This window comes from Electrophorus electricus, chromosome 12 (genome assembly GCF_041902795.1).
Source record: "Electrophorus electricus isolate QZ-2024a chromosome 12, ASM4190279v1, whole genome shotgun sequence".
In the NCBI taxonomy this organism is placed as follows: domain Eukaryota; kingdom Metazoa; phylum Chordata; class Actinopteri; order Gymnotiformes; family Gymnotidae; genus Electrophorus; species Electrophorus electricus.
The window spans coordinates 13,267,697-13,295,309 of record NC_137508.1 but is presented as its reverse complement, the minus strand read 5'-3'; the positions used below and the strand labels follow the sequence as shown (position 1 = coordinate 13,295,309).

The 27,613-nt window shown below is 41.7% G+C and overlaps 1 protein-coding gene across 7 annotated transcripts; it reads left to right on the top strand.

Moving 5' to 3' along the window:
* On the top strand, window positions 1–27,603 carry cul9 (cullin 9). Of its 7 annotated transcripts, none has more exons than XM_081724587.1 (42): window positions 1–188; window positions 1,557–2,207; window positions 5,546–5,700; window positions 6,092–6,667; window positions 6,801–6,942; window positions 7,058–7,248; window positions 7,575–7,995; window positions 8,535–8,727; window positions 12,227–12,428; window positions 12,624–12,814; window positions 13,171–13,367; window positions 13,535–13,772; window positions 14,094–14,199; window positions 14,302–14,529; window positions 14,707–14,797; window positions 15,012–15,183; window positions 15,324–15,429; window positions 15,536–15,631; window positions 15,832–16,007; window positions 16,206–16,339; window positions 16,681–16,866; window positions 17,216–17,242; window positions 17,580–17,716; window positions 17,912–18,094; window positions 18,217–18,374; window positions 18,567–18,768; window positions 19,011–19,182; window positions 19,357–19,502; window positions 19,649–19,778; window positions 20,041–20,243; window positions 20,415–20,665; window positions 22,123–22,501; window positions 22,990–23,127; window positions 23,316–23,480; window positions 23,598–23,761; window positions 24,629–24,722; window positions 24,843–24,917; window positions 25,015–25,125; window positions 25,319–25,436; window positions 25,554–25,687; window positions 26,011–26,102; window positions 26,318–27,603. In XM_081724587.1, the coding sequence occupies exons 2-42, from the start codon at window positions 1,562–1,564 to the stop codon at window positions 26,535–26,537; spliced, it is 7,746 nt and encodes a 2,581-aa protein (XP_081580713.1). In that variant the 5' UTR covers window positions 1–188; window positions 1,557–1,561; the 3' UTR covers window positions 26,538–27,603. The 7 variants fall into 7 exon arrangements, with proteins under 7 accessions (XP_081580713.1, XP_081580715.1, XP_081580714.1 ...); XM_081724589.1 differs by having other exon boundaries at window positions 17,213–17,242; window positions 19,649–19,763; window positions 22,126–22,501; XM_081724588.1 differs by having other exon boundaries at window positions 17,213–17,242; window positions 19,649–19,763.
* Window positions 27,604–27,613: the final 10 nt, after the last annotated feature.

The window sequence follows — 27,613 nt, the reverse complement described above, 5'->3', positions numbered from 1 at the left end:
AAGTTGGTCGTATAATTATACACACACACAAGCGTAGTTGGAAATATTGTGGAGGGATATATGCGTAACAAATAGCTAAGTTTACAAAAACGTGTTCAGACTGGGCAACGACACTTTACCACGGAGACGAAAACTCCATCGACTGAGGGAGAAAGTAGTGAAGAAGGAGAAACCCCACAACACTGGAGGTAAATGAAAATATGTTTTTTGTTTTAGTTTATAGAGCTAAGCTAAGATAGCAAAATTAGCTATTCGTAAGGCCGCGCGACCCACTGGGTTTCTAGCAGTAACAGTGAGCTAGCCTATCGTTAGCTATGTGGCTAGCTAGCCTGCTAGCTGTACTTAAGTAGGAAGTTAAGCTTAGGCCCTGTCCCAGTTAGTCTCCAAGCCCTCGCCAGCCCGTCTCCGCTTTCGCCTTCGCACACATCTGAAGCTGCCATGTCAGAGTGCATCGCCGAGCCACAGACTTTAGGTAGATAACTAGCTTAGCAACTTATCCTGTCTTTCCAAACGACTGATGTACCCCGTGTAGCATCGGGGGTGTGGCTAATGCATAAATCCTTCATAAGTGAGTCAGCATCGAAAGTCAGTACCTGTAGCGAGTTCGCTAGCCAGCGAAAACCGAGCCGGTTTTCCAGTAAAAACTGTACGATCTGTGTTAATAATAAGCTTAGGTAGCCAGATAGCTAGTTAATAATAACAATAATATCATCCCCTTTCTTGGAGGGGAAATATAAGTGAAACTTGTTAGCGAATGCCACTTGCGACGAAGTCAAAGTGGGTAGAGGACCCATTGAGACGTTTCTAAGTTCTGGGTGAGAGTTAACGGGAGGAGATATTTGGCATGTAACGCTAGCTAGCTGCAGTGAACTCTTAATACCGTTGTCGGTTCGGCACAATTCGCAAAAAAAGAAGTTGCCTTAGCTTCGTTACTTGCTTAGCATGACAGCTGGAGTTCGCTGGCCACAACTTCAGCCAGCACGCTAACCTGCCGTTAAGCAAGCAAGCTGGCTAATTAAATCGTTAATGAAAAAGAATGCTAATGTGGCTATGAGATAACAGCTAGTTCACTTGATTAATAACGTTGAGTCTGCTACAAAAATTGTTTCTATCTTTTTTTCTTATGACATAGCCAGCATAAACATCAAGAGAGAATGAGTGTGATGGAAGAGTTTAGCAAAATGTTATCCACAGCGTTTTGCTTTTCTTTTTTTTTTCTTTTTTTTCTTTTTTTTTTAACCAAGCAACCTCTAGATAAGTGACTGAGTTGTTGGATTTCATCTTGCTGCCCCCTAATGATGTGCACCTTATTCTTCATCCTTTTTACAGTTATCTCCTATTTTCATAAAAATTTGCGTATGTTGAAGTAGATATGCTTAATTTAGCTTGACAGGTGAAAATGAAGGAGTTATCTGGTCTTATTTTAGGGACAACAAACCTCTGTATTTTTCTTACAAATATTGTTTCAGACCACTAACAAAGAATGAATTCTTATATGCCATAACCTTTTAAAATGCATGTAGCTTAATGTATTGGGCTTATTCATTACTTCTCAGCTATCATGGTGGGTGAGCGCCGCAATGGGAACCTGCTGGTTCAGTTGGGTCCAAAACAGCAGGCCTATCCAGAAGAGCTGATCCGGCAGAGGCGCACCCACGATGGCCAGACAGAGTACCTGATCCGCTGGAGCCTGCTGGCAGTGGATGATGGCACCAGCTTGGGCGGTGGTGGTAATGAGACAGGTAGTGGGGCTGGTGGCAGCTCAGGCGTGGGTGGCTCCAGTGGCTCCTCGTCGAGCGAGAACAAGACGGAGAACATCCTGATGTGGATGTCCACGGAGGACGTGTACGCCAACTGCCCCACGCTGCTGGGCAAGCGGCCGCTGCTGGAGGAGAAGGCACGGCCCAGTGGCCAGTTCCCATCTGACGTTGCCTTTAATGAGGTGGAGCCCGCCTTTGACATGAAGGGTGATGTCAAGAACCTTGTTGAGCGTGCAAGGAAGCAAATGGCTGAGAACAGTGATTTTGCCATCAGCCTCACGCACACCATTCACGTGCTGAGTGCCTATGCCAGCATCGGCTCACTGGTGGGAGTCTTCAAGGAAACCGGAGCACTAGACCTGCTAATGGAACTGCTGTGCAACAAAGAGCAGCAAACCCGCCGCAGTGCTGGAAAGATGTTACGTGCTCTGGCCTCTCATGATGCAGGTATGTAATAATATCAGTCTTCAGGCTGATATCCTTTTCCCCCTCTGGTGACACATTGCTTGCTCCCAAGACTGAACTCCACTGTTACCAAAAACTTTGTGCCATCAATTTGTTTCTGCGAATCATGTTCACGTTGTAATTCCTTTGCATACTTGCCTCATGAAGAATGTCATTCACTGCTATATTGGATTTTATTCTAGGATTGTCTATAATAGGCTAATAAGAGAAATTCTTGACTGCGACCAGTTTTCATATGTTAGTAGAAGTAAATGATTTTGTTTACATGCACTTAATAATTCAAACATAATCAGGTTTCTGAAGTTATCTGATTATTCAAGTGGTCATGTAAACAGCATACTTCAATTTCTTGGATCAGTTTAATGCCTAGAAATCCAATTTAGGAATCTGCTAAAGGGAGCTGGATTTTAGCTCAGTAATCAGGTATACCATTACCATGATTTCTATCAGTTTTCACAGCCTGTGCATGCACCCCAATGTAACCTGATAGTGTAGTGCTGTCCTGCAAGCAGCTATCCGAATTAAACACAGCACCAGCAAAATGGCTACCAAACACTTTGCATCAATATAGAGAAAGCTGTAAGGATCGCAGCATTGTGAACTATTAGTAACCAGAATTTTAAAAAAAAGATCATCCATATTTGCCAGTAAAGTGGATCCATGTTTACAAAAAGCCATGGCAGGCAGTTTGATGTTTATGTCACATCCTTCTGTGAGGCTGGTTTCAAAGTAGAAATCTGATTATTGCCTGAGTCATGTAAATGCAGAGTTTTCAAATTTTCTGATTAACCAAGTGCATGTAAACGCATTGATTAGATTACTGACAAAATCAAATTTTCTGCAGTTATCTGCATGTAAATGCATTCAATGATTGAATTAAGAAGTCTGTTCTTCTTTTGAGATATGTCATGTCTTTTGCTATTGCTCTGTTGAGTTTGGCTGCCTCCGCACTGTCAAGATCTTACAGTTTCATCAGTTTTGCTTGCTGTGTTATATTGAAATTACTTAATAATAAAGATATATGAAGTGTGAGACTTAGTGAGTCACTATACTTGTTTTGCTAAGTGAGTCACTATATTAAGATTGGTTGGGCCATATGAATGCAAAACATTTCTAACCTAATTTATTCAGTCACTGCTTTTGGAGAGAAATTACATTTCCAGTACTTGCTTTGTCTCCTTGAGTCTTGCATGGTTGTTGCAGATATTTGTGGTAAACTTGTTTGTTGGATCTGGTTTTGGATTTAGTCATGTACCCTTTTATGTTGGGTTGAAAGTGGGCCATCAATTGTTTTCAAATAAGCCAAATATCAGAAGTTTTTGTGGCATGTTTCTTTCAAAGAATTAATGAGTTCATTAAGCGGAAACAGGAGAAATGAGCTACAGCAGAATTTTATGTTCACAAGATGCATTCTGATTAATCTTACCATGGTTTATGAAGTTGAATTATACTGAAAAATACTGTTTGTTTACTCAGTGGGAAGTTAAGCATCAGAGTTAACACTAATTACAGAGTTTTGCATGGAGTTTGAATATTGCACTAGTCATTAAGTGATACGCTTCTAGTTTATTTTGCTTTGTTGGAATTTCTTGTACTTTTGGCTTTACTATATTTAGCTTTAATTTGCACTCATAAACTGCATTGTTTATCTGAACTAGTCTTTGATGAAATTAGTGTCAGCTAATTGACATGAACATTGGGTGTAATAGGAATTGGACAATTTTAAATTAAATGTTTATGCTCAGTTACAGTATATAGCCCATGTTTACTTTTCATACTTAAATGTATTACATACCTTAAGCTAAAGCTACAATTTGGGTGGATTTTTTTGGTCACAGACCTTTACTTTTAACAAAGCATGGTCAAGTTTCCCAAAAGCATCATAGTGTTAAGATCATCTTAAATGAGTGAGAGAGGTGTGATACTCACTGTACCATTTAATGCTGACCTTTGTGTTAAGACGCTTTGGGAAAACTCGGCCCAGTTCACTGTGTTTGACTTCAAAGAAGGTTGAAGGTTTGACTTCAAAGAAGAATGGTTAGAAAATGACAGATTAATATTTAGTGGCCAGTCTTTTTGAGAACACGGTGATATTCTTTAATGATTTCTTTTTTTTTTTTTGCTTTTTTTTTGCTTATTTTTTTTTTGCTTTTGCTTTTGCTTCTGTTAAATGTTATCATCAGTTTCCTTGCTGCATTCGTTGGTTCATGTTTCCCTGATCTCCCACCAACATAATGCGCTATGGCAAAAAAATGTGATAAAATTGTAGGGTATTGACATTTTACCATCAGAGGTATCAAAATATTTTTAAGCAAATGAAACCATAAATAAATGGGCAAAATGTAGTGTAATACAAATGTAAATTTGTTTTTTGCTAAGAACATAGGTTGTGGTTCTTCCAAATAGAGCATACCTAAGATGGAACCCATTGTAACCTATCCTACACTTTTATCTCTCTCTTAACCGGGCTGTGTTCATTAAATGCCTGCTAGATTTTATGGCCTCCAGTGTTAGAGATATAGGTTAGCGCATAGTGAATGTAAAACAAAGCATGCAGTAGTTGTCCTGCTACATGGATATGTGTGTGTCCTCGAGCATGAAATGAATTCTCAAGTGCAATGAACGTATTGTCATCCTAATAAAATTAATGTTTTGTCTAAAATAAATTAAGCACTGAATAGCATCTCTGTATATGGTTTTGAGGGAGTGTGTCCCTGACACTGTCTGCCAGTATAGACAATGACTTAATAATTTTCTAACTTTAAAGATACCTTCTTTGACATAAGAAGGGAGGCAAGTTTAGATTGGGCTTAGGTTGTAATGGCCTGCATTCTGAGTGAAGACAACACTCTCATTACTATTTCCATGTATTGCCTCCTTCTAGCTGGCCAAAGTAAGTCTCTTTTACACAGTAGGCTACTTCCACCACACACACTTGCCAATTTCATGCTGGTCAGAGCTTGACTTGATGCAGGCAAAATTTTATGTTATTTTCTAAAAACACTTTCTTGCAGGAAGCTTGTTTGCCAGCATTACCTTGATAGATTTATGCATAATGTCGGGTAATATAGTTACAAAGTTTAGTGAAGAAAAAAAAAAAAGTACTTAAGTAATGAATGTTTTTTCCAAATGTTTCCAAGCATCCCATAGTGAGAGAGGTCATGTACTGCCCTGCATTGTAACTGCTGTGTTGGTTCTATTCCCGTTGGGCCAGGTTGACAGCAATCATAAGTAGGGCCTAAACAAATATGTTTTTCAAAGCAGGCCGAACTACTTTTGCTCTGGGTTTTTTCAGTGTCACGCTCTCTTTGCTTGTACAGGAAGTCGTGCCTACGTGCTGTTGTCTCTCAGCCAGCAGGATGGCATAGAGCAGCACATGGACTTTGACAACCGCTACACCCTTTTGGAGCTGTTTGCAGAGACTACCTCCTCAGAGGAGCATGGCATCTCTTTTGAGGGCATCCACCTCCCTCAGGTACTCCTCATGTCATAGTATTTAGTGCTATACTGTGAAGAGGGGTATTGTGAGTTCCTAAGTAAACTTTAGGAGTTAGCCAGTTTTTAGTAATAGTAGTTTGAATATGTGCAATTATTTATATATTAAGCTAGTAATATAAATATATTAAGTTAATATTTCATAACTTTTTTTTCTAGTAACAGAACTGAGTCATTGTGCAATAACAAAAGTTTAGTTTTTTTATGTGGTATTTAAGGTTTTTTATATTGCTTTTTCTTTAAAAAAGGAAACCTTTTAACATATATTAATTTAGCAAGCTTTGTGTTTACCTACAGAAAACAGTGAAAATTTCTGTATTCATTCTTGCAACAGGTGCACTGTTTATTCAGGATGTCATTCTTTTCTGTAGATCCCAGGCAAGCTGCTTTTCTCTCTGGTCAAGCGCTATCTGTGTGTGACCTCGCTGATGGACAAGCTAAACACTGCAGGGGTGGAATCCAGCTCTGAGCGGCAGGATCCCGGACCCTCATCCTCTTCCTCCACAGCAGGTCATCAGTCAGAACAGTCACGAGTGCAGCGGGAGTTTGAGTTCACCATGGCAATGGCAAACCTTATCTCAGAGCTGGTGCGTGTCATGGGCTGGGACCGCAACCGCAACCCGCTCCTCATCTCCCCCGTGATGGCGGATGAGGCTGAAGACGAGGCCAGCAGGCGCACGCTTCGCTCTATCTTCCAGCCACGCTTCTCTGCTGCCCCTTCCACCGTTGCCGCCACGGCGATGGTGGTGGCCACCCCGCCCAAGAAGAAAGCGGGGAACGGCTTTAAGACGCGCACTGACTTCGCCACACGTTCCGCCTATGTGGAATATGTGCAGGACAACCTAAAAAGCGGCATGCAGGTGCGCATGCTGGAAGACTACGAGGAGGTCAGCGCCGGAGACGAGGGAGAGTTTCGCTACAGCAACGACGGCTCACCGCCTGTCCAGGTAGGTGCTGATTGTGGGGTAGTGTTCCAGTTGTGTAAGCTCCCTTAAAAGCTGTTAATTTGTTAATTAGTTAATTAGTCTGTTAATTAGTACTGGTCTGTTAATTAGTACTGTGTATATGTGTGCGATACAGGTATACTGGAACTCCATCTCCAGGACGTACTGGGTGCACTGGCACATGGTTGAGATCTTGGGTACTGGGAGCAGTGGACAGGCTGAGAAAGAAACCCAAGAAAAGGCCTCTTCTCTCACAGAGACACTTAAACTCACTGCAGGTTAGACTTTGGGGGTGTGCAGTAACAAGGATCTAACGCATCGTGGTCCATTATCTGTAGATTACGTTCATCCTGTCTGAATGTCACCTGTGACACCTCTTCTTCTTTGTGGCAGTGAGTCAGACGTTCTTCTCAAAGCCACCAGGTGGCTTGTACTCATTGCCTTATCTGATGGAGGGCCTGCAGGATGACTCGGGCACCCTCACCCGTGCTGAGTGGTGGGAAGTGCTCTTCTTTATTAAGAAGCTGGAACTGAAACAGCAGCAGGAGGTCAACAACATCCTGCGACAAAGCCTTGACGACCAGGTGAGCACCCACTAGCACTTCTGCACCACCAAATGTAGCAGCATTTTTACACTGTGCCCAAGAGCTAAGATTTACGTTTATGGCATTTAGCTGACACTTTTATCCAAAGCGCCTTACAATTCTGACTGAACACAACTTGAGCAGTTGAGGGCTAAGGACCATGCTCAGGGGCCCAACAGTGGCAACCTGGCAGTGGAGGGGTTTGAACTGGCAGCCTACTGATTACTAGTCAAGTACCTTAACCACTGAGCTACCACTGCCAATTAAAATTTTATCAACAAGGAGGAGCGTCTCCGGTTTAGACCTTTGTCTCTGTGCTCTGTCAGATGGTGGAGTTGGACGAGGCCACGCTGATCCAGCTGACCTTGTCGAGTGAGGTGGCCCGTAAAGTCCTACACATTCTCAAGGACACGCTGCAAGCCTCCTGTCTGGGTGACCTGCTTTGCTCGCATACCTTCGCCAAGCACTACCTGCGCCACGGTGGAGCCAGTCTGGAGGACGAGGGGATGCTAACCGATGGCTCAGTCAGGTCCTCCGGGCTCGCTGGACAGGGAACCTCATCGTCATCTTTGGTTGCTCCTACAACATCGACGTCCTTAGCCACCTCCTCCACATTGGGCTCCGTTTCTAAGAAGGCCAAAAAAGAGATTCCCACAGACAACGGCAGCTGTAGCAGTGATACAGAGAGTGAGTTGCCAACTGAAGACGAGACCAAGTACCCCGAGGACCTGGAGGAAAAGATGAAGGGCAAGTTGTGTGTTTTAACAGTCTGTGGTTTTCCAAAAGCCATTTTCAAGATCTGGTCTTCAATAGAATTTACTTTGACAAGTGATTTATGATTTTAAAAGCCATTCTGAGAATATAGCAGTTCATGTACATTTCATATCATGTAATTTTAATTTTAGAAATCAGCAGGGATTTTTAATTTGTTTTTAATTTCTCTTTGTTTCACAGCCATCAAGCTGTCTTTTAGCTAGTCCTCCTTTTAAAATATATGACTCCATTTTTTGGTATTGAAGTTGCATTCTCTAAACAAATGTCTTTGCTTCTGCACTGCATTGATATTTATTTACCTGTGTAATCTAGTCAAACAGGCTTATATGTAGTTACATATGCTCATAGAGTGTAATAAACAAAGAACTGTTTCAAAGGATTGGGTGAACTATAGGAGCATTTGGCCACCATATCCTTTGAAATTTTTGTTGTGCTTATGTGATTTTGCATTTTCTTTGTAATCATATTTTATGTAAAGTGCAAACCTTTTGTTCTGCTCACCATGGCTATAGTGTTCAATAACCCGAAGGTGCAGGGCAAAAAGACGGCACTGGAGAAAATCGGTGAGGTTGTGGACATGATGAAAAAGAGCAACTCTGACTCAGGACACCTGCTGGCTGGCATGAAGTTCATCTGCAAGGTGCTGGAGGAAGAGGGACCTCAGGAGCGTAGCGCTCTGAGATCAGACTCAGCACAGACTATCCGGTGAGGCTCCACATACTGTGTTTAAGGCAGTGTATTGGAAATTGCGTAGACTTGACACAGTCCTTTTCTTGTGATGACTTTCCAGAGTTTTGTAGAGTGCAGTTCTAATCTGTGCTTGCAGTAATGTTTTCCACACTTTGTGTCATCTCAGCATTGATATGGTAATATGATTGCACCATACTGTGATAATAGAGGTTGCACAAAATCTCCCAATAACATGGAAATTCAGGTACAATAGGTACAATTGCTTTTTTAGAAATGTTGAAAATTAGTTGTTTGGAATTGAGTCTATCCCTCTGTTACCATCAAATAGACATGTAAGGAATTTTAGACATGTTGAAGAATGCTTATTTGTAGGTAGTTAGGTAGGTGGGACTGCTTAGGTAGCACGTAGGACTGCTTGTCCTGAAAAGTTTGCACAATTTACTGAGGTGGTGGGGATTCATTGTTCATGACTGTTCCATGTTATCCCTTACGTAAAGTGAATGTTCTGGATCACTCGAGTTAATTGTGCAGGGACTGGTACACTGAGACTCATCTCTCTTATTGCTGTGTGTGTGGTTCAGAATAATAGATGTAATACCATGCATAATTGTAGTCACTTTAAAGGAAGCCAGAAACCAGCCCAGGGTACAACTTGATGGTCCTTTGGCGTGTAAAACAAATGATTCAGCCTCTCAGAGAATCTGCTGTGTGAGAGTTTAACACCAACAACACCTTAGCCACAAAGCAGAAGTCCCCCCAAATGCAAAGAGCAGGGCTGGTGAGGACTGAAACGTGTATCTTGAAAAAATTCTCTATCCTGTTGCAAACCCACTGCAGCGAACTGCTGCTAGAAGTAGCATCACTGGAAATGTGAACCAGGATCTTCATGAAATGGGTTTCCATGGAGAGTGGCTGCACATATGCTTAAGATCACTTGTGTGTGCGTTGCAAGCATCAACTGGAGTTGGTGTAAAGTATGCCAGCCGGCATTGTACTCTAGCAGTGTAAATGTGTTCTCTGGAGTAATGAATAACACTTCACTATCTGGCAATCTGATGGATGAAACGTGGTTTGGAAAATACCAGAATACTACTTGCACTTGCTGAAAGACCAAAACTACAGTTTGGTGGAGGAGAAATAATGCTCTGGCTGTTTTTCAGGGTATGGGCTAAGCCGCTTAGTCAAGGGTTGTATAAATGATATAGCATACAAAGGCATTTTAGACAGTTACGTGCTTCCAACTTTTTGTGGCAACAATTTGGGGAAGGCCTGTTTCTATTATAGTGTTCCTGTGCCCCAGTGCACAAAAAGTGGTCCATAAAGGCACTATTTGATGAGACCATTGTGGAGGAACTCAAGTGGTCTGCACAAAGCCCCAGCCTCAGCCCCACTGAACACCTTTGGGATGAATTGGAACATTGATTGTGAGCCAAGTCTTCTTGTCCAGTGTCAGTGCCTGACCTTCCAAATGTTCTTTAGACCAAGTGGGTTTAAATTCCCATAGATGCATTCCAAAATCTTGCGTAAAGCTGACCCAAAAAGGGGGAGGCTGCTATAGCTGCAAAAAGAGGCTCTTGCCCATTTTTTATAAATAGTTTTGTAGGTAAATTTTAGTGTGCATAAGTATAAGACAGTTCAATTACTATTCATTTTTTCACCCAATAGTTTATTCTTCAGTGTTAGAGTATTATTTATCCAATTTTGGCCTTTCAAAACTGTTCGGTGATTGAGAACAAGGGCAGTTATATAACTCACCCTGATCTTTCCATGCATTTAATCTATCTGTTTCTTCATCTGTTCACTATCAGGTTTAGCTGAGACAGCCATCGTAGCCTCCCAAATGCTGTTCAAAGGGTTGAATTGTGTTCCTTCACTGTAAATCTCATGCTTGAGAATGGTCTAGAAGTCAGGTTATCATTATCTTTGATGGCTTTGCGTGCCAGCCAAGCAGCAGTGTATCTTGACATTTGATGGAGTATCTTGAATGAAAACATGAGAAATCTTTGGGAATATCTTGGTCCTATTCAGTGGTGGTCATGTTTCAGCTTTCCTTATGTTATGCATATCTCTGAGCACTTGTCACCTTCTACTTCTGGACATTCCTGAAAGGTTGTGGTTATGAAATATGGTGGCACTGGAGGGTAATAAAGGCTAATGGATTCCTGCCAACCTCACATTTTTCAACTTGTGCCTTTTTTCCCCCACACTTTTGAGTATCCACAGCAAAGTGTTAGATTGTCTGATGGTCACGCCTCCAATAGTTTTGTAATCTGCTGTGTGATGCATCCCATTTTACAGATTTTGACTTTTCAGTCTCAGTTAAGTCTCTTTTTTGTCCGTTTCCTGAGGTTGAGAAGCTGTTGAATAATTATGCACACCTTTATATAGGGTGTTAATCACTTTAAGCCACAGCCTCCCTCATTAAGTAATTAAACCTGAAAATAATTATAGCCAGTTAGCATTCGTGTTTTTATTGTTAAGAGATAATATGCATTGAAATAATGATCAGATCATAATACTGACTTGTCTAGTAATTGTGCATACTGTGTACTACTGGCTATATAATGTATACTTTCACAAAAATTCAGCAACCACTAAGATCAATCAATGAGTTAAGAGAAGACAGAGCTTTTAATATTAGGTGTTTGTTTTCAAGCAGCAAACTTCAGCAAGAATAGAAAATGGCAATAGAATCACTTCCTTCTTCAAAAGTGAAGAGCATGATGAAAGTAAACCCAAAAACTGCCACTGCAAAATAAACATGCAAGCATCTGACTAAGAAACAAGTTGAAAGGATCCAAGGACTTGCACAGTTGTATGTTATTAACCTTAATCACATTGCTGTGGAGAGTAAAGAAATGCAATGCTCGACACATCAGCCCTTTCTCAGTTTTTAGGAGAATTATTTACTAGTTAATATTGTACACATATTCAATTTATTAATTTTGCCATGAATTGACAACTATTTCAATAACTTCCCAGCTTTCCACAATATGTAAACAGTTTGCAAAACAAAGGGTCCTTAGTTTTCTCTGATTATGAATACCTAGCTTTTGGAGTTGCACAAGGATCCAAACAGATGCATCGTTGTCTTATGTGTACTCTGTTCTTGAGTGTGCTGCTCAAGTTTTGCATATCCAAGCAAAAACTCAAAGTAGAGCATGTAGAGTTGTTTGTTAGTCAATGTTGGGCAAAGGAACAGCAAATATACTTTGGACTAGAGCAGGGTACGAGTCTGATATAGAGAGAAGTACTTCCATCCTTGTAGGGTGTGGCTTTTGAACGAGTTACAAGAACTGCCCAATATTTGGCTCTTGTTAGATGAACAACAAGAAGACTTACATTTCTCGAACAATTCTTGATGTTTTAAATTAAGAAGAAAATTAAATGATGAACTTCTGTTTGTTAAATTTTCTGTTGAAGATTTGCTTATCTCTTAAATAATGCTTTGTAAAGAGAGAGCGAGCGAGCGCAGTAGAATTATTTGACATGAAGTTTTTATTCTGATTTGCAGAGACAAAGTCTTAAAGATGCTGGTGGAGCTGATTGGAAGCCAGCCAAAGCAGAACGCCATCTTTGCCCTGCTCCTCACCCGCAGTCTCATGCTCAAATATGACTGGCGGGTTTCCTTTGCTACCGAGGGGGGAGTGAAGGCCGTTCTCTCCTGCATGCAAGAATATCCCACTTGCCATCGGGTGCAGCAAATTGCTCTAGCAGTAAGTCCCCGTATTAACAACCAACTACACTGTCCTCCCATAGAGGTTGAAATTGTTTTAGCTGTAAAAGAATTAACCTTGTCCAACCTGACAAGTGTTTACAACTGTTTACCGTCAGTAGGTACCTGTGAGTAATGAAGGTATGAAACATGAATGTAACCTAAACAAAGGAATATATGTGTGTGTTCCCTCCAGACTCTAAAGGTGATCACAGGCGCCAGTAAACATGATCTGCGTGGTGTGGGCAGCTGCCTGCCCCTGTCTGAGTCTGGCACTCAGATGATGCTAGAGATCTTTGCCAGCATTGGCTCAGCAACACCTGAGGGCTCCAAGGGGCTTCTTGGTGCCATCCCCTCTGCTATTGATCTCATGCTCAACACCCCTGGGTACGTGACTCACCTCTGCTAGCAAACCTGTCGCATAGTGAAGTCAGTCTGACGTTATGCCTTTAAGGTTTATTTGTTTAATTAACTGAGTCTGCGTTCCTTCGCTTTGTTGGTACTTCTAGCCATGTTGTGGGTTATGTGCATGTAGAATGTTGAAGCAACATGGGTACAACACATACATTTACCATGCTGTGTGTTATTAAAACCTGAGCTTGCCCTGAGATAGTAATGATACTGATAATGCATTTCCTAGCAGAAGCTTTAAAGGTTTTCAAACTGACTTGTTCTTCAGTAGGCACTCTGTACTCTGACAGATGTGTGAATCTTCTGATTATTCTCTCCTCTGCTTCATTCAGCTGTGGCCTGTCTGTGCGGAACGGCCTGCTGGTCATAATCATGCTGATATCCAATCACAAGAGCCTGGCAGAGCAGCTGGTGGCCTGTGACGTCACCACTGTGCTCAGAAAGTGCCATTCTGGCCAGCGCTCAGAGAATGTGCTGGCTGTACTAGCCCTCAAACTCATTACATTGGTTCACCGATTGGAAAATAAAGGTAGTATGATGGGAAGAGTAGTCCTGTGGTTGTTCATAGTTGCTCTTATGTTTCTCCTGTGCATATGATTGTTTACATTTTGTTATATTTTGTGACAGAATTGTTAGTACCACTAGAATTGTGTGACCTGTAACCCTCTTCCATTTTTGGGGGGTGCTTTCCTCCAGAGTCCAAGGAAGACATTGACTTAAAGGACAGAGAGCTGATGATGTTGGTCGTGGGTCTGAAAGAGATGACTACCACCAAAGAGGTGATCCTGGCCCTGGAGCGGCTGCTGTGTGATGACGCCGCTCAGCTGGAGGAGGAGAGAAGTCAGGTGATGCAGAGCCGAGACACCTTCCAGGACCTGGTGCGCGTGATGGACCAGCACAGGGTTGAGCGTGCAATGCAGCTCCCTATCCTCAGGCAAGTGTTGAAGGATGCAGCCTTATCAGGATCCTCCCCCAGTCAATGCCCCCCACCCCCACCCCCCAAACGTTTAAGGATATATTTTGGTCTTTGCTGTCCACATGAAACCTTTCATTTTTAGTCATTTTTGAACAGCTTTCAGAACATTGATTTAAATGACTGAATCATCTCAAATTTGGTGGTCATGAATACAGGTTTGATACATGTTTGATACATGATATGTTTAATTCTGGATACATCTAGTAGCATATTTTAGGGCAGGAGACTCAAATGTAATTTATTTTTTTTATTTTTTTTTATTTTTTTTTGCATTAACAGAATCTTGAACAAGTTCTTAGACCACTATCAGGAGGATCTGCTGCCTTGGCATGAGAGCATTGAACCTTGTCTCTCCTCTATGACAGCCTGTATTAATGACAGAGAGGTAGCTGTCTTCACATGTGCACTTGGGCATCATTTTCTCCTAAAACAGATCCTGGGAGGTTCTAGTCTTTATTTTCTTGTGCTCTGCCCCCCAATCATGCAGACTGTGCAGCAGTTCATCCATTTCCTCTATCGCTTGGCCTCTCTGAACAAAGACTATGCTGTAGTCATGTGCCGTCTCGGGACTAAGGAAGCACTTGTCAAAGCTTTGGACAAGCACAGCACCAACCTGCTGATGGTCACAGAGCTGCGGGATCTGATTAATGACTGTGAGAAGTATGCCAGCCTTTACAAGAAGATGACCACCAGTGTGTTGGCTGGATGCATACAGGTCATTGTTGAACTGTCTGGAGATGTGTCTGATTCCTAATAGAAACAATCTTTGATGTAACTGAAATGATTGTTTAATAAGGATCTGCTACATGTTGATAAATAAGAATAATGGTTTATCCTGTGTTATACGTATTTCCCATAGTGTAAGTCCTATATACTTTCTCTTTTCCATTAGATGGTCTTGGGCCAGATTGAGGAACATCGCCGAAGCCATCAACCCATTAACATCCCCTTCTTTGATGTGTTCTTACGCAATTTGTGCCAAGGTTTGTGAAGGAAAAAACGGGACTAAGGCGCCATGGGAAAAAAAAGTCATTGCAGAGTATCACAGCAAAGATGGTCACTTGAGTTGCAAATAAAGTAAAAACTCTAGATATGGGAACTTGGGGAAATATAGATATCTAGAAGTTGCAAAGAAATGCAACGTCTTAGGCTCAGGGGCATAGTTCAGTACTGAGGATGGTTTGTGTTTTTCCCCAGGCTCCAGTGTGGAACTGAAAGAAGATAAATGCTGGGAGAAAGTGGAAGTCTCCTCGAATCATCATCGAGCTAATAAGTTAACGGACAGAAACCCCAAAACATACTGGGAATCCAATGGGTGCACAGGTTCCCATTTTATTAATATCTACATGCACAAGGGCGTGGTCATTAGGTATGTTTCTTGGCATTTGATGTGATCAGCAAATGTTCTTGAGGTTGTATTTTTTTTTGGTATGGTGTAAATGTAATTTCTTTGGAAATGTCATTAATATTTTTGTGTTTTGTCCTTTATTGCTTGCCACCCGTCCCCAGGGAGCTAGCAGTGCTGGTAGCCAGTGAGGACTCAAGTTACATGCCAGCTCGTATAGTGGTGCTGGGAGGAGATGATCCCACGAACATCAATACTGAGCTCAATACTGTAAAAAAAAAAAAGCACCCTTACCCCTCTGCAGTAATTATACTGAATATAATTCATTATGGCATGCCAGTCACTTTGAATAATTGCTTAATTTGGTGTTGAACAGGTGAACGTTCCACCCTCAGCCAGCCGCGTCGTTCTCCTGGAGAACATGACCCGCTTCTGGTCTCTCATACAAATCCGGATCAAGAGATGTCAGCAGGTCAGACTAAAACAATTTTACTGCCTCCCTTGTGTACATTTAAGTTCTCTGTTTTACTTTCTGGCATTTTTTGAAAACATAACCTACACTTTGTGGCGAGAACAGAAGAATGACCTTATCCCTACGAAAATGGTTTGCAAATCAATGTGTCTGAGACAAAGGAATTAGACTGTAAAAGCACACGTGGTGTTCTTCATCAGGGTGGCATTGACACGCGTGTGCATGGGTTCGAAGTTCTGGGACCGAAGCCCACATTCTGGCCCGTGTTTAAGGAGCAGCTATGCTGCCGGACCTACCTCTTCTACACAACCAAGGCCCACACCTGGTGCCAAGAGATCCTCAGTGATGAGAGCCAGCTGCTTCAGCTGTTTAATAAGTGAGTTAGTTTGTCCTGCTCATAACAGCTTACTCCCTTTTATTTTTTCAAACCAAAGATGCCCAAATAAGTCATGAATCAAGTATACCGCATACTACATAATCTGTGTTTCTGCGGTTCTGTGGCTCCGGCTCTGTCTGTGTTTTTTTTTTTTTTTTATATTCATTGCTTTGTTCTGGCCTGTGTACTTGATGTCAGGCTGAACAGTGCTCTGCGCCATGAGCAGATGTTTGCCGAGCGTTTCCTTCCTGATCCTGAGGCTGCAGAGGCTTTGGGCAGGACCTGCTGGGAGGCTCTCATCACACCCATTGTCCAGAGCATCACTGTGTCTGGTAACCAACTGCAGTTCACAGTGTGACTATTTAACTGGCCCGAGACAACTTGCCTAAGTAAAGATCTTATGCCAGGGACCATAAAAATTCTTATAATTTCTATTTGCTTTCCCATTTCTGTCTGTGTATGTATTTATGATATTTGTTTAGTTTGTTGGGGTATTTTTTATTTTGTTAAGAAATTTGGCCTATGTCATTGTTGAGATGTAGTAAGTTAGGTTGTGTTTTTTGTTGTTGTTGTTGTTTTTAATTAATTTTGTTAAGAAAATTGGCATTAATTCCAGATGCTAAATTCCTTTCCTTTTTTGTTAACCTTCTACTGTTATTCTTTTGTGTAACAGAGACGTCTGTTCTGAGCCCTCTGGCCTGGTTGCTCAGTGAGTATTTGGAGAATGCTGAGTCCTCAAAGCGCTACAAAAGCAGGGCCTCCATCTTCAACTCCCGCGTGCGCCGCCTCACCCACTTGCTTGTACATGTGGACACCAGCCAAGCAGACACAGAAGAACTTAAACCTCCTGTCAAATCCAGTGAGTGAGCCATCCACTGCTCCATATTTCCTTCCTTCCTCCAGTGCTTACACAAGTATAGCACTACTCCTTTGCCTTTGCAGACCAACCCCCCCCCCCCACTATTTGGGGGGAAAAAAAGTAATATTTTTACATTTTTTTTAACATACAGTGCAAGTTTGATGCTAGTTGCTTTGTTAAGACTTAATGTTGATGAAGACATTTTCAGGCAATGCAGAGATGTAGGTAACAGTCCTGGTCTGACTACTGTTTTGTCTGTCAGCTGCGACTTATAAACCACATATTTTAGACAGGTTTTAATTGAAGCAGTCGAGGCTTCTTTTCAAAGTATTTTTCTTGTTTTCAGAAGGTATCAACAGAAGCAAAGATGTAAAGAGTAAGTAACAGCTTAGAGGATAATCAGAGATTTTTTTTTTTCCTCATTTAATTTTATCACACAACACAATGTTTTGCTCATCATTGGACCTTTTCAGCAATCCATCCATCCACTCAGTACTAACCATAACAATATACCGCAAATGTTTGAATGTTTTTTCCTCTTGCTTTTTAAAACATTTTGTTATTGTAAAACCTTCAAATTCTACATGCCAATTTCAGAAGACATCATTTTCCTCAGTTCAGCTTGGCTTTTGGTTGGCATGGAACTTTTATTTGCTTCCAGTGTGCTTCCAGTGTGTTTCCAGTGTGGGCAGCTTTTTGGTATTGCTTTTCAGATGGCAAAGAGGGCAAGAACAAGGAGGCGTCTGCAGGGACCTCCTCTTCCTCCTCATCTACTGCAAAGCCCAAAGTGAAGAGCACCAGCAGTATTGCAGGCATTGCACTGTGCTGGCAGGGTGTTGTTCAGCGGCAGGTAATCAATTTAACCTTATTAATTACCACTTAATGCTGCTCTGTGAAACAGACATTATGTTCAAGGTATAATATGCTTCTGACGTTTTGTCTAAATTAATTTGTCTAACTTAATTTAAATTTGTCTTACATTTAATCAACGCGTCCAGAGCAACATGCTGCCGCTTGTAGTTTCTTTTCTTTGTTCGTGCTGCAGGTAAAGAAGTTCCTGGATCTGACATGCAGCCTGCCGGACTTTGTGGAGCGCTACAGGAACATGTACCTCCATCTAAAGAAGGCCATGGAGGAGCTCTTCGGCCAGCAGACAGCCTTTGTGCTGGCCTTGCGCCAGGGGTTTTCCGCAGCACTGCTACAGCTCTCTATCCTAACCGCCATGCACGTGAGTCCGGATGCCTCGCCGGAATTCCTCTCAGCCAAGTGGCTGCAGAAGCATCAGCACAGACCTCTTTTCCTTAAACATTCACAATATGTCCTCATGCTGTATGTTTTTCCCTCTCCTAGGTGAGTGAACGATTTGCGCAGTACATAGACCACATGATCCAGGAGAGTGGAGTGGACTCTGGGAATGTGGAGACCTTGAACCAGCTCCAGCAGTTCCTGGAGCCCATGCTCTTCCTCTCTGGACTGGAGTTGGCCAACACATTTGAGCACTTTTACAGGTTTGGGTGACTTCTGTTTGAGGGCAAATAGTTTGTCTTTTTACCCTCTGGCCAAATGCATTTGCAAAAGTGTTCTGTCATTTAAAAACAGGTTGGGGCCAACCATTGAGTCTTATTGGTTAACTTGTCAACTGCAGTGAAACTGTGCTTGTTGAAACTGTTTGTTTACTCATGCCCCACCTCCCTTTTCAGGTACTACCTGGGCGATCGTCTGCTGAGCCAGGGGAAGGTCTGGCTGGAGAGTGCGGTGATTGAGCAGATTGGCACCTGCTTCCCCAACCGCTTCCCCCAGCAAATGCTAAGCAACCTGAGCGAGTCTGAGGAACTGCAGCAGGAGTTTCACCTCTACCGGCTGCAGCAGCTGGACAAGAGTCTCCAGGACATTGAAGAGGAGGTGAGGGGTGAAGACCGTGGGGTCAGACTACACTGCTAGCATCTGTTCTGACATGAAGTCATCAGTCCAGAAGGAAAGTCATTTATGGAGTGTGGAGAAGGGAGGTTATAAATTGATCATAATGGGAGATGCTAGATAAGCCTTGCTTTCTGCAATGCGATGCGTTGTATGCAGAATCACTGGTCGTGTAATGTCAGGTGCTGATATGTGCATGAGTCTTTTGTGGACTGTGTGTTGATCAGATGACTGATGAGCAGTTGTCGGAGCCAGAGGAGGAGAGCGAGGTGAAGGTGCTGGTTTTGTCTCCACGCTGCTGGGCTGTCTCCGCTCCATGCTACTTGGAGGACCCCAACAAACTCTTCCCCAATCAGCTCTGCAGCTACCTGACCGAATTCACTGACTTCTACTCCAACAGTTAGTTCAAGTCCTGCACACGGCAACGCACACCCACTTCCCAGACCTGAGTTAAAATATTCTACTTTATTGCTTTATTACTTCTATATTATTTTATATTTATGTAATTATGTGACCATGCCGGTCCTCAGTAGGCGGTCTGACGTGTCTCTGGCTGTGTGTGTGTGATGGTAGGTCAGTGCATGTACAGCCTCAGTAACAGCAAGCCGCGGCGCTTGCAGTGGACCTGGCTCGGCCATGCCGAACTGCGTTACGGCTCGTGCACGCTCTACGTCTCCACGCTGCAGATGTACATCCTGCTGCAGTTCAATCAGCAAGAGGTACAGGACGCACAGTACGCTGCGAACAAATCCTTCGGTTTTTGCTTAGTCTTTACTCATTCAAGATTTTCCAAGGACCAATAGGTAGAATGTGCCCTTCTTCCCCCCCCCTCCCCTCCCCCTCCCTTTCTTTTTTTTGTCCTCAGGATGTAAGCGTAGAGTATTTACAGCAGACCACTGGCCTGTCTCCCACTGTGCTCGCCCATGCCCTCAAACCATTGACTTCAGAGAAGGGCATCCTTACCCAGCATCCAGTGAATGGTGAACATATGACCGGTACATTTCAGTACAACCAAATATCATACATCCAAAAATGCTTTATTATTATTATTATTATTATTATTTTCATTGTAACACTAAATGATACTTTAAATACAGATTTAAAAGATTTAAACACTATAAAATATATGAAAATACAATATTTTTAGGATTTTTCTAATCATTCATATTAGGATCCAAGTTGAAAGGAAAAAGATGTCTATTAATGATCTACTTGACAGAAGGCAGAAGTGTAATTATTTTACCAATGACTCTCCAGGTATTCTAAGATTAAAAAAGAAGTCGTTGGCACAGAACTCAGAGAAGCAAAGTTACTGCTACCTGCTGCCCAAGCAGACCTATCTAAATGTGGATGAGGATGTAGCCTGCACGCTGGAGAGGAAACGAAACTACATGTACTGCATTATTGTGCAGATCATGAAGAATGAGAAGGAGATGCATATTGACAACCTAGTGTTCAAGGTAAAGTTTGAAACTTATGTTTCAGTGGTGTACCTCATACTGTGTTGTAATACGTTTTAATATGATGGACTGTAGTGGTGCATTATAGCTTTTCATGCTTCATAAAGCACATGTTAACCTGGCATCATCGTCGGAAGTAGCTCATTTGCTGTGCCTCCATTTGTGCTGTAGGTGCTGGATGCATGTCAAAAGCAGGAGGCGGGCCACTCCCCCGGCCCTGCCCGCTTCAGCTGCAGCACCGCTGACGTGCTCTCCTGCATCATGCACGTCATCAACAAGGGCTACGTGCGCCGCAATGAGGACAACCCCCACATCGTGGAGTTCCTAGTGGAGGAGCCCTCAACACCCCAGAAGGGCCAGGCGCACTTCTTCAGCAAGCTGGACCTGAAGAAAGGCTCTGGCAGTGGCAAGGCTGACATCAGGTGTGCTGATGACTCCTAACCCTTGACCCCTTGTACAGGAGGTGGGAGAAGATACACAGTGGCTTAAATATGGCCGGATACGTGCTGTGCCCTTTGGAGTTGTTTTTTGTTGTTGTTTTTGTTTTATTTGTCTGTCTAAAGAAAAGAGAGATTTTTCCAATTGCGCGCTCCTTCTTCCCTAATGCCATCTGCTTTTTTCTGTGTATGTATCTGAAGCGTTCTGAGATCATTTGTTTGTTGAGTTCATCATTCTCTCAGTTTCTCAATATTACAGACCTGCTGCTTTTGTGCTTGATCTTTAAAGTGCACTTTATCTTAAATAAAGGCTGAACCGCTCTATTCCTGATGAGTCAATTGTACATGATGCCAAAGTAAATGAGTGCCAAAGGTTTTGGCCCGATTTCCTTATGATGACATCATAGTCCCACTGAATGTGAGGCAGCCCATTTTTGAGTGGAAATGAAGAGAGCTTATTTTCAAATTTGTCAGAATGCTTTTGTTGAGGTGACCAAACAGAAAAGATGTTATAACATTTAAGAACATAAATCCATTTTGTTCCATTTCATTTATCCAGAAAACACTTTTGCTAGGTAGAGTATGTGCTGAGCACTGATGTACTGTCAGTCAAGTGTTTTTTTTGTTTTGTTTGCATCTCAAACCTTCATTTAGTCTGCAATGGGATTTCTCTAAAACCACACTATTGAGAAACTCATGATACTTGGAGCACATGCTGTTATATTGTGCTCTTTCTTCTGGTTCTACAGTGTGTACATGATTTTAAGTTATTGGAAAAGTACATGCATTGATCATCAGGAATTTTTTAGTTCTCCTGTAAACTTGGCATGTTTGGTTCATGTCTGTAAGAGGTCAGGAGAGATCCCCTGACTAGCCATTACAGGTAGATAGTTCACTTTAAAGCCATCAACCTTTCAAAGAAATCTTTGGCTCTAAGATATTGTTACTGTGCCACAAAATTTAAACATGTAGTTATGCCACATGTTTAGAAGCAGGCAAACGTACAAGTATGTTTAACACATTTTAAGAAATAAAGTTAATATTAAATTTTGAACCATGTTTGTTGTTTATTTATTCTTTTGCTGTCATTCAGAAGAAAATCAGTGTCTACTTAGCACAGTATGTTTACTTGATGTACCGCTGAAAAATCAGTAGGGCTCAAGTGGAAAAAAACACTGCATATTTAGTTCACAATCCCACAATCAAAATCATCTTTGATATGACTGCAAGTAAGTTATTTTATGCTGAATACTTTCAGAAAAAACATCTACAGATTAATATGAACATTAAAAAAAACATTGGGGCTTTTGAGTAAAAATGTATACTTATCAGATGAGAAACCCATGTCTTCTTCCTATCCTAAAAAGATCAATGGAGCCTGCAGATGCATGCTCATTTGAACCCCTTATTGCATGTCGTGACTGTGTGTGTGTTTCTCCCAGCAGCCTGGGAATCCTCACTGTGGCCCCTCGCCGTGCGGAGGAAGGGGTGCTCGAGGCAGTGCTCTTCTCCATGGGACGCACCATGACCCAGGAGGAGGTGAAGCAGCTAATGCAGCATACTGTCCAGCAGGTTTCTGTCACGCTCAGTCTGGACCAGGACCGGGCCGAGCACCTACTCGTGCACTGCAAGTGGAACGTCGACCTGTTGATCCAGCGCTACACGGATGACCCAGACTCCCTGGCGCTGGCCGCCGGTCTGAAGATTTGCAACCCCCAATCCCCTCCGAACCCTGTCACTGTCTGCCCCGTGTGTCTGATCTTGCGGGCTGGCAACAGTGACCCCACACCTATGCTCTGCTGCATGCACTATTGCTGCAGGGTGAGTGTCTCATATGAGGGTGTACAAGTGACCTCCTCACTCCTCACTCCTAGGGTAGAGCTATGGGTCTAAGTGGCATATTGCATCTAGAATTTCAAAATGACATCAGTTAGTGCTGCTCATTTTTAAACAGTTACAAGTATTTTAAAGGCTTTTGTAATCTATGTATAAAACTTTTGTTTATAATAGTACAGATATTTCACCTAGCTAAGATAATAGAGATTACTAATGTCTTAAACACTACACAGTTGTAGGTTAATTCCTGTATCCACTGCAGTATATGCATTGTTCCCTGTCTTGCAATTATTTAGAAATTTCAGAGAAACACACACACACACACACACACACACACACACACATATATATAATTTTTTATTTATTTATTTATTTTTTACACAAATCACATTTGCCTGACTTAAGATTATGTAGTAAGTAATACGTTTTGTTATATATTACTTTTACAATGGATTTCCTTTTCTCTCTCTCAGTCTTGCTGGCAAAAATACCTGACTGCTCGAATTGAGCAGAACCTGGTGATGAACTGTGACTGTCCCATCATAGATTGTCGTGCTCAGCCCACCTCTCAGTTCTTCTATAACATCCTTGACAAAGATACAGTTGCAAAGGTTTGACCTCCTTTGCCATTTTACAGTTGTTTAAACATTCAACCTGGACACACTATTTCTTGGATTATTGAAATGTGTTACATAGCCTTGTATAGCCTCTTAGACAGCCCTGTTATTCTTTTGAAGGCGGCTGTTCCACAGTATTGATGAGGAATCTCAGATATCCGTAATGTGTGCCTTTCCTCCAGTATGAGAACGCCCTCCTACGAGGCTACGTGGAGTGTTGCTCCAACCTGACCTGGTGCACAAATCCTCAGGGCTGTGACCAGATCCTGTGCAAGGAGAACATTGGCAGCATGGGCACCTGCTCCAAGTGCTGCTGGTCCTCCTGCTTTAGCTGTAACTTCCCTGAGGTGAGCGTTCCCAGCACTTTCCAGCATGACTGGGTACATGCTCCTGTTTGGATTTCTAATTTGTTGCATGTGCTCACACACACACACTTTGCATAATGGTCTTTTCTCTTCTCCAAGGCTCACTATCCAGCTAGCTGCAGTCACATGTCCCAGTGGATGGATGATGGTGGCTATTATGAGGGGATGAGCATGGAGGCCCAAAGCAAACATTTGGCCAAACTCATCTCCAAGCGCTGCCCCAGCTGCCAGGCTCAGATAGAGAAAAATGAAGGCTGCTTACAGTAAGCATGTACACACACACACACACACACACACTTAAGAAAACATACTGAGTGAGAACACTGATTAATTGTTTGTGTGTGTACTCCAGATTCAATTCCATAAAAATAACCATCACGCTATGGAAATAACCATCGATATTTAAACACTTTGCATACAAAAAACAGAAAAACAAAAGACATGAGAAGGGCAAAATATGGGATATGGTTGTCATTTGTTGAGCTATATATCTGGCATGCCAGCCTTTATAACTAGAGCCTGATTTTAATGCCAATCTGCAACATTTATTCCACACTGTACCTTCACAATTTCTTGTGCAAGGTTACAATTTCACCAATTACACTGGGAAGAATTATATACTGTAAAGTGTTATTCAGAACCCACATGAAAGTCCACAACAACAAAAAAACTATACTACATATATCTACTGTGATTAGTCAATCAGACTAAACTGATATGAATAAATACATTTGCTTTTATGACATAATTATTTAGCATATTATTATATAAATAATAATTCCATGTGTAAGAAACATTGTTTCACAACTGTCCCACAAAGCCACATACAATTTGATAAGAGCAGTCAGCATGCATGGAGCAGTACTAATAGACCTATGCTGAAGCTGAGTCCTTTGGAGCAGTCCCTCTTCTATCAGTTCAGATCAGGTCCAAGGTCAAATGGGGCCATCCCAAGGCCAAAACCTTGAACAAGGTGGTCCTGAAACTGAAATAGGGAATGATCCCACACACACGTGCACACACAAACGAGCATTGATCTCACAAACCCGTGGGTCCTGCCCAGTCACATGGGGGGGGGGGGGGGGGGGCCTTCATTGTGTCTTCAAAGACAAATGTGTTTCCTCTTGTAGCATGACCTGTGCCAAATGTAACCATGGATTTTGCTGGAGGTGTCTTAAGCCATGGAAACCAACTCATAAAGATTATTACAACTGTTCGGCCATGGTACGTGATTCATTTAGAAGTTGGACAGGTTTTCATATTGCGGTGGTAGTTTACAGTCCTATGCTTACATTAGATGCTTCTTATAGTTCACATATAGGAATAATACTTCTCTCACTGCAGGTGAGCAAAGCTGCAAGGCAAGAAAAGAAATTCCAGGACTACAATGAGAGGTGTACTTTCCATAATCAGGCCAAGGTTGGAGAGGGTTGTTTATCACATTAATATATAGATTTGCAGTATTACTCTGAATGGTAATAACATCTTATTTCACTGTGTTAATGACCCTCTTCAGGATTTTGCCATCAATCTGGAAAACAAAGTGTCTTCTATCAATGAAGCACTGCAGATGAAATCTTTGACATTTGTCATTGATGCCTGCAAGATTCTTGCTCAAGCTCGCAAGGTGAGATCTTTGTGTTGTTGTTTTTTTTGTTTTTTTTTAAAGCCCCCCCCCCCCCCCCCCCACACACACACATTTATCCTTTTTGCAAATTCCTATCTGCTATCTGTATCCCACCTGTTACATGATGGCTACTAATCTAGGAAAGCCAAGGATATCATGTCCATTTGGTCATTTTTCTTCCTCTGTCATCCAGGTGTTGGCCTACTCATGTGTGTACAGCTATTACAACCAGGACACTGAAAAGATGGATGTCATGGAACAACAAACTGAAGCTCTAGACCTTCACACTAATGCCCTGCAGATCTTGCTTGGTTAGTGATAAATAAGAGTATATTTAACTTAAACAAAAAATTACATAGCGTCTTGTAAGCCAACTTGCTTTTCACAAGTGTGAGTCAATGATCCTTATTCTTGATTGGCCTGTATAGAGGAGACCCTGCTGCAGTGCACAGACTTGGCATCCTGTGTCCGGCTACTGAAGCCAGAGCACCTCAATACTGGCTTGGAGCTTATTCGCCGCATACAGGAGCGCCTAGTGGCTATCCTGCAACACTCTACCCAGGTACGCTCTCACCAAAATGTTTTTTCACGCCATACAGAATGAAACTGAAGTCCAAGAATGAGCTTGTTTTCATTATTAGCATTTTTTGAGGGAACAAATGCTCTGAACGCAACTTGTTGCGCTGACAGTGACCAGTGGGCCCAGAGTCAGTAGTTTGCTCTCCAGCGAAATTACATTTCCACACCTCTTGTATCCCTTCTCCATTTGTTTGTGGATATCCCCTTTTCAGGTGCATTTCTCCAGGTATTGTATACACTTAGCTGCAGGGGGCAATATTTTTTTTTTTTTTAATTTATTATTTTTTTTAATTTTTTTATTGGTAGGACTTCCGTGTAGGATATCAGTCCAAGACTGGGCCAGATCAGGAGGCTGCACAAGCCTCAAACCTTGCTAACAACACAGACACGAACAAAGAGTGAGTTATTACACATTAACAAGAATGATCTCAAGTCTCTCAGACTCACAGTGTACATTGTATTCAACCTTCCTAATGGAAGAAAAGGGCTGTTTTAACCATAACATTGTGTACTGTGCATGCTGTGGATTGTTGTCAAATCACATGCATATTTTACCATTGCATTTGATGGACAAATTGTTTACCATGAAGAGTAATGTTGTATATGTTTCCAGGTCCAAGTCAGATAGAGGGTCTGAGACTGGAGACTCTGACAACAACAACTACACCGGCGAAGATGTAGGTGATGAAGCAGAAGAGGAGGATGAGTATGACGATGAATACGTCCCAGAATGGCATGAAGATTATGATGAAGAAGAAATTGATGAGGATGACTTCTTCTCTGATGATGATGAATCTGAGAACCTTGAGAGGGACTTTAGTCCTTTTGATTAAATAATGGTTAATGCCTGGTTATGTCTAGATTGAAAGAAAATGTCTAGGATTGTGTTTCCCAGTTCCTGGAGGCCCTCAGGAGTAGATTTCAGAAACATTGGTCTAGGGAGAAGCAATTATACACTACCAACATCATACTTGTTTGAGGACAGACAAGCACTTAAAAGTAAAACATATTTGCATTTTTTTTAAAGAATGTTTTCTGCTTGTCCTCTTAATTTGATTTGCCCAATATCGATCAGTATGTTGCACTTCTGTTTGTTCTTTATGTGGGTAATATTCACTTAAGTTTGCTATTTTCTATGCCTCACACTCATTGCAGATGAGATGACCTTTAATCCAAGGAAGGATCAGTTTTCAGGATTATGACAATGAAACTTTTTTTTTTTTTTTTTTTTTTTTTAAACTATAGTCCTCTCTTTTTAATAACCATACAGCTTTATTATACACTTGCAACAGCAAAGAAGGGATGTGTATCCAAGTATTGAAAAAAAACATCAAGAGAGTCTTTCCTAAGGTTTTGCATTGATTTATTTTCTAAATTAATTTGGATGCCTTCATCTGCTGTATTTTTGAAATCTTTTTCGGTTGCAGTTGAAAAAGATTAATACAAAAATATTTGCAGAGGCCAATATTATTTGAAGAAAGTTTAACTCATTAGCATCTGTGTTTTAAGGGCTCTGTGGAAAGTGAATGGAATCTGAACACGGTCTGCATTGAAATGGTTAAACATTTTGGGGCCTGTCGGAAAAGGGTGGCAAATAAAACATGAGACTGCTTTATGAACATGTTATGGCAATAAATGTTTGAAAGTATCATTACACATAACATTATTTGCTAAGCAAAACCTTATTTTGCTGTTACATTTTTCCTCAAAAGAAGATAAAAGTGATTTTTGGACATGTTCATGTGTATAAAAATTGAGATATCAGATATCTTGCACTGTCCAACTTTGAATCTATTGTAGGCTGAGATATTATATATTAATGTATTCTGCTCATATAATGTTCTCCCTCCTAAAAAAAAAGTGCAACTTCGGCTAACTAAATAAAATGTTTTTCTTGAATTGATTGGAC

Excerpts from the sequence above, each read along its gene's own strand:
- cul9 (XM_081724585.1), top strand. The coding sequence starts at position 1,562 with ATGGTGGGTGAGCGCCGCAATGGGAACCTGCTGGTTCAGTTGGGTCCA. Across the intron at positions 23,481-23,597 it reads TTAGCTGTAACTTCCCTGAG|GCTCACTATCCAGCTAGCTG; the intron begins GTGAGCGTTCCC and ends CTCTTCTCCAAG. Across the intron at positions 25,126-25,318 it reads TTCTTGCTCAAGCTCGCAAG|GTGTTGGCCTACTCATGTGT; the intron begins GTGAGATCTTTG and ends TCTGTCATCCAG.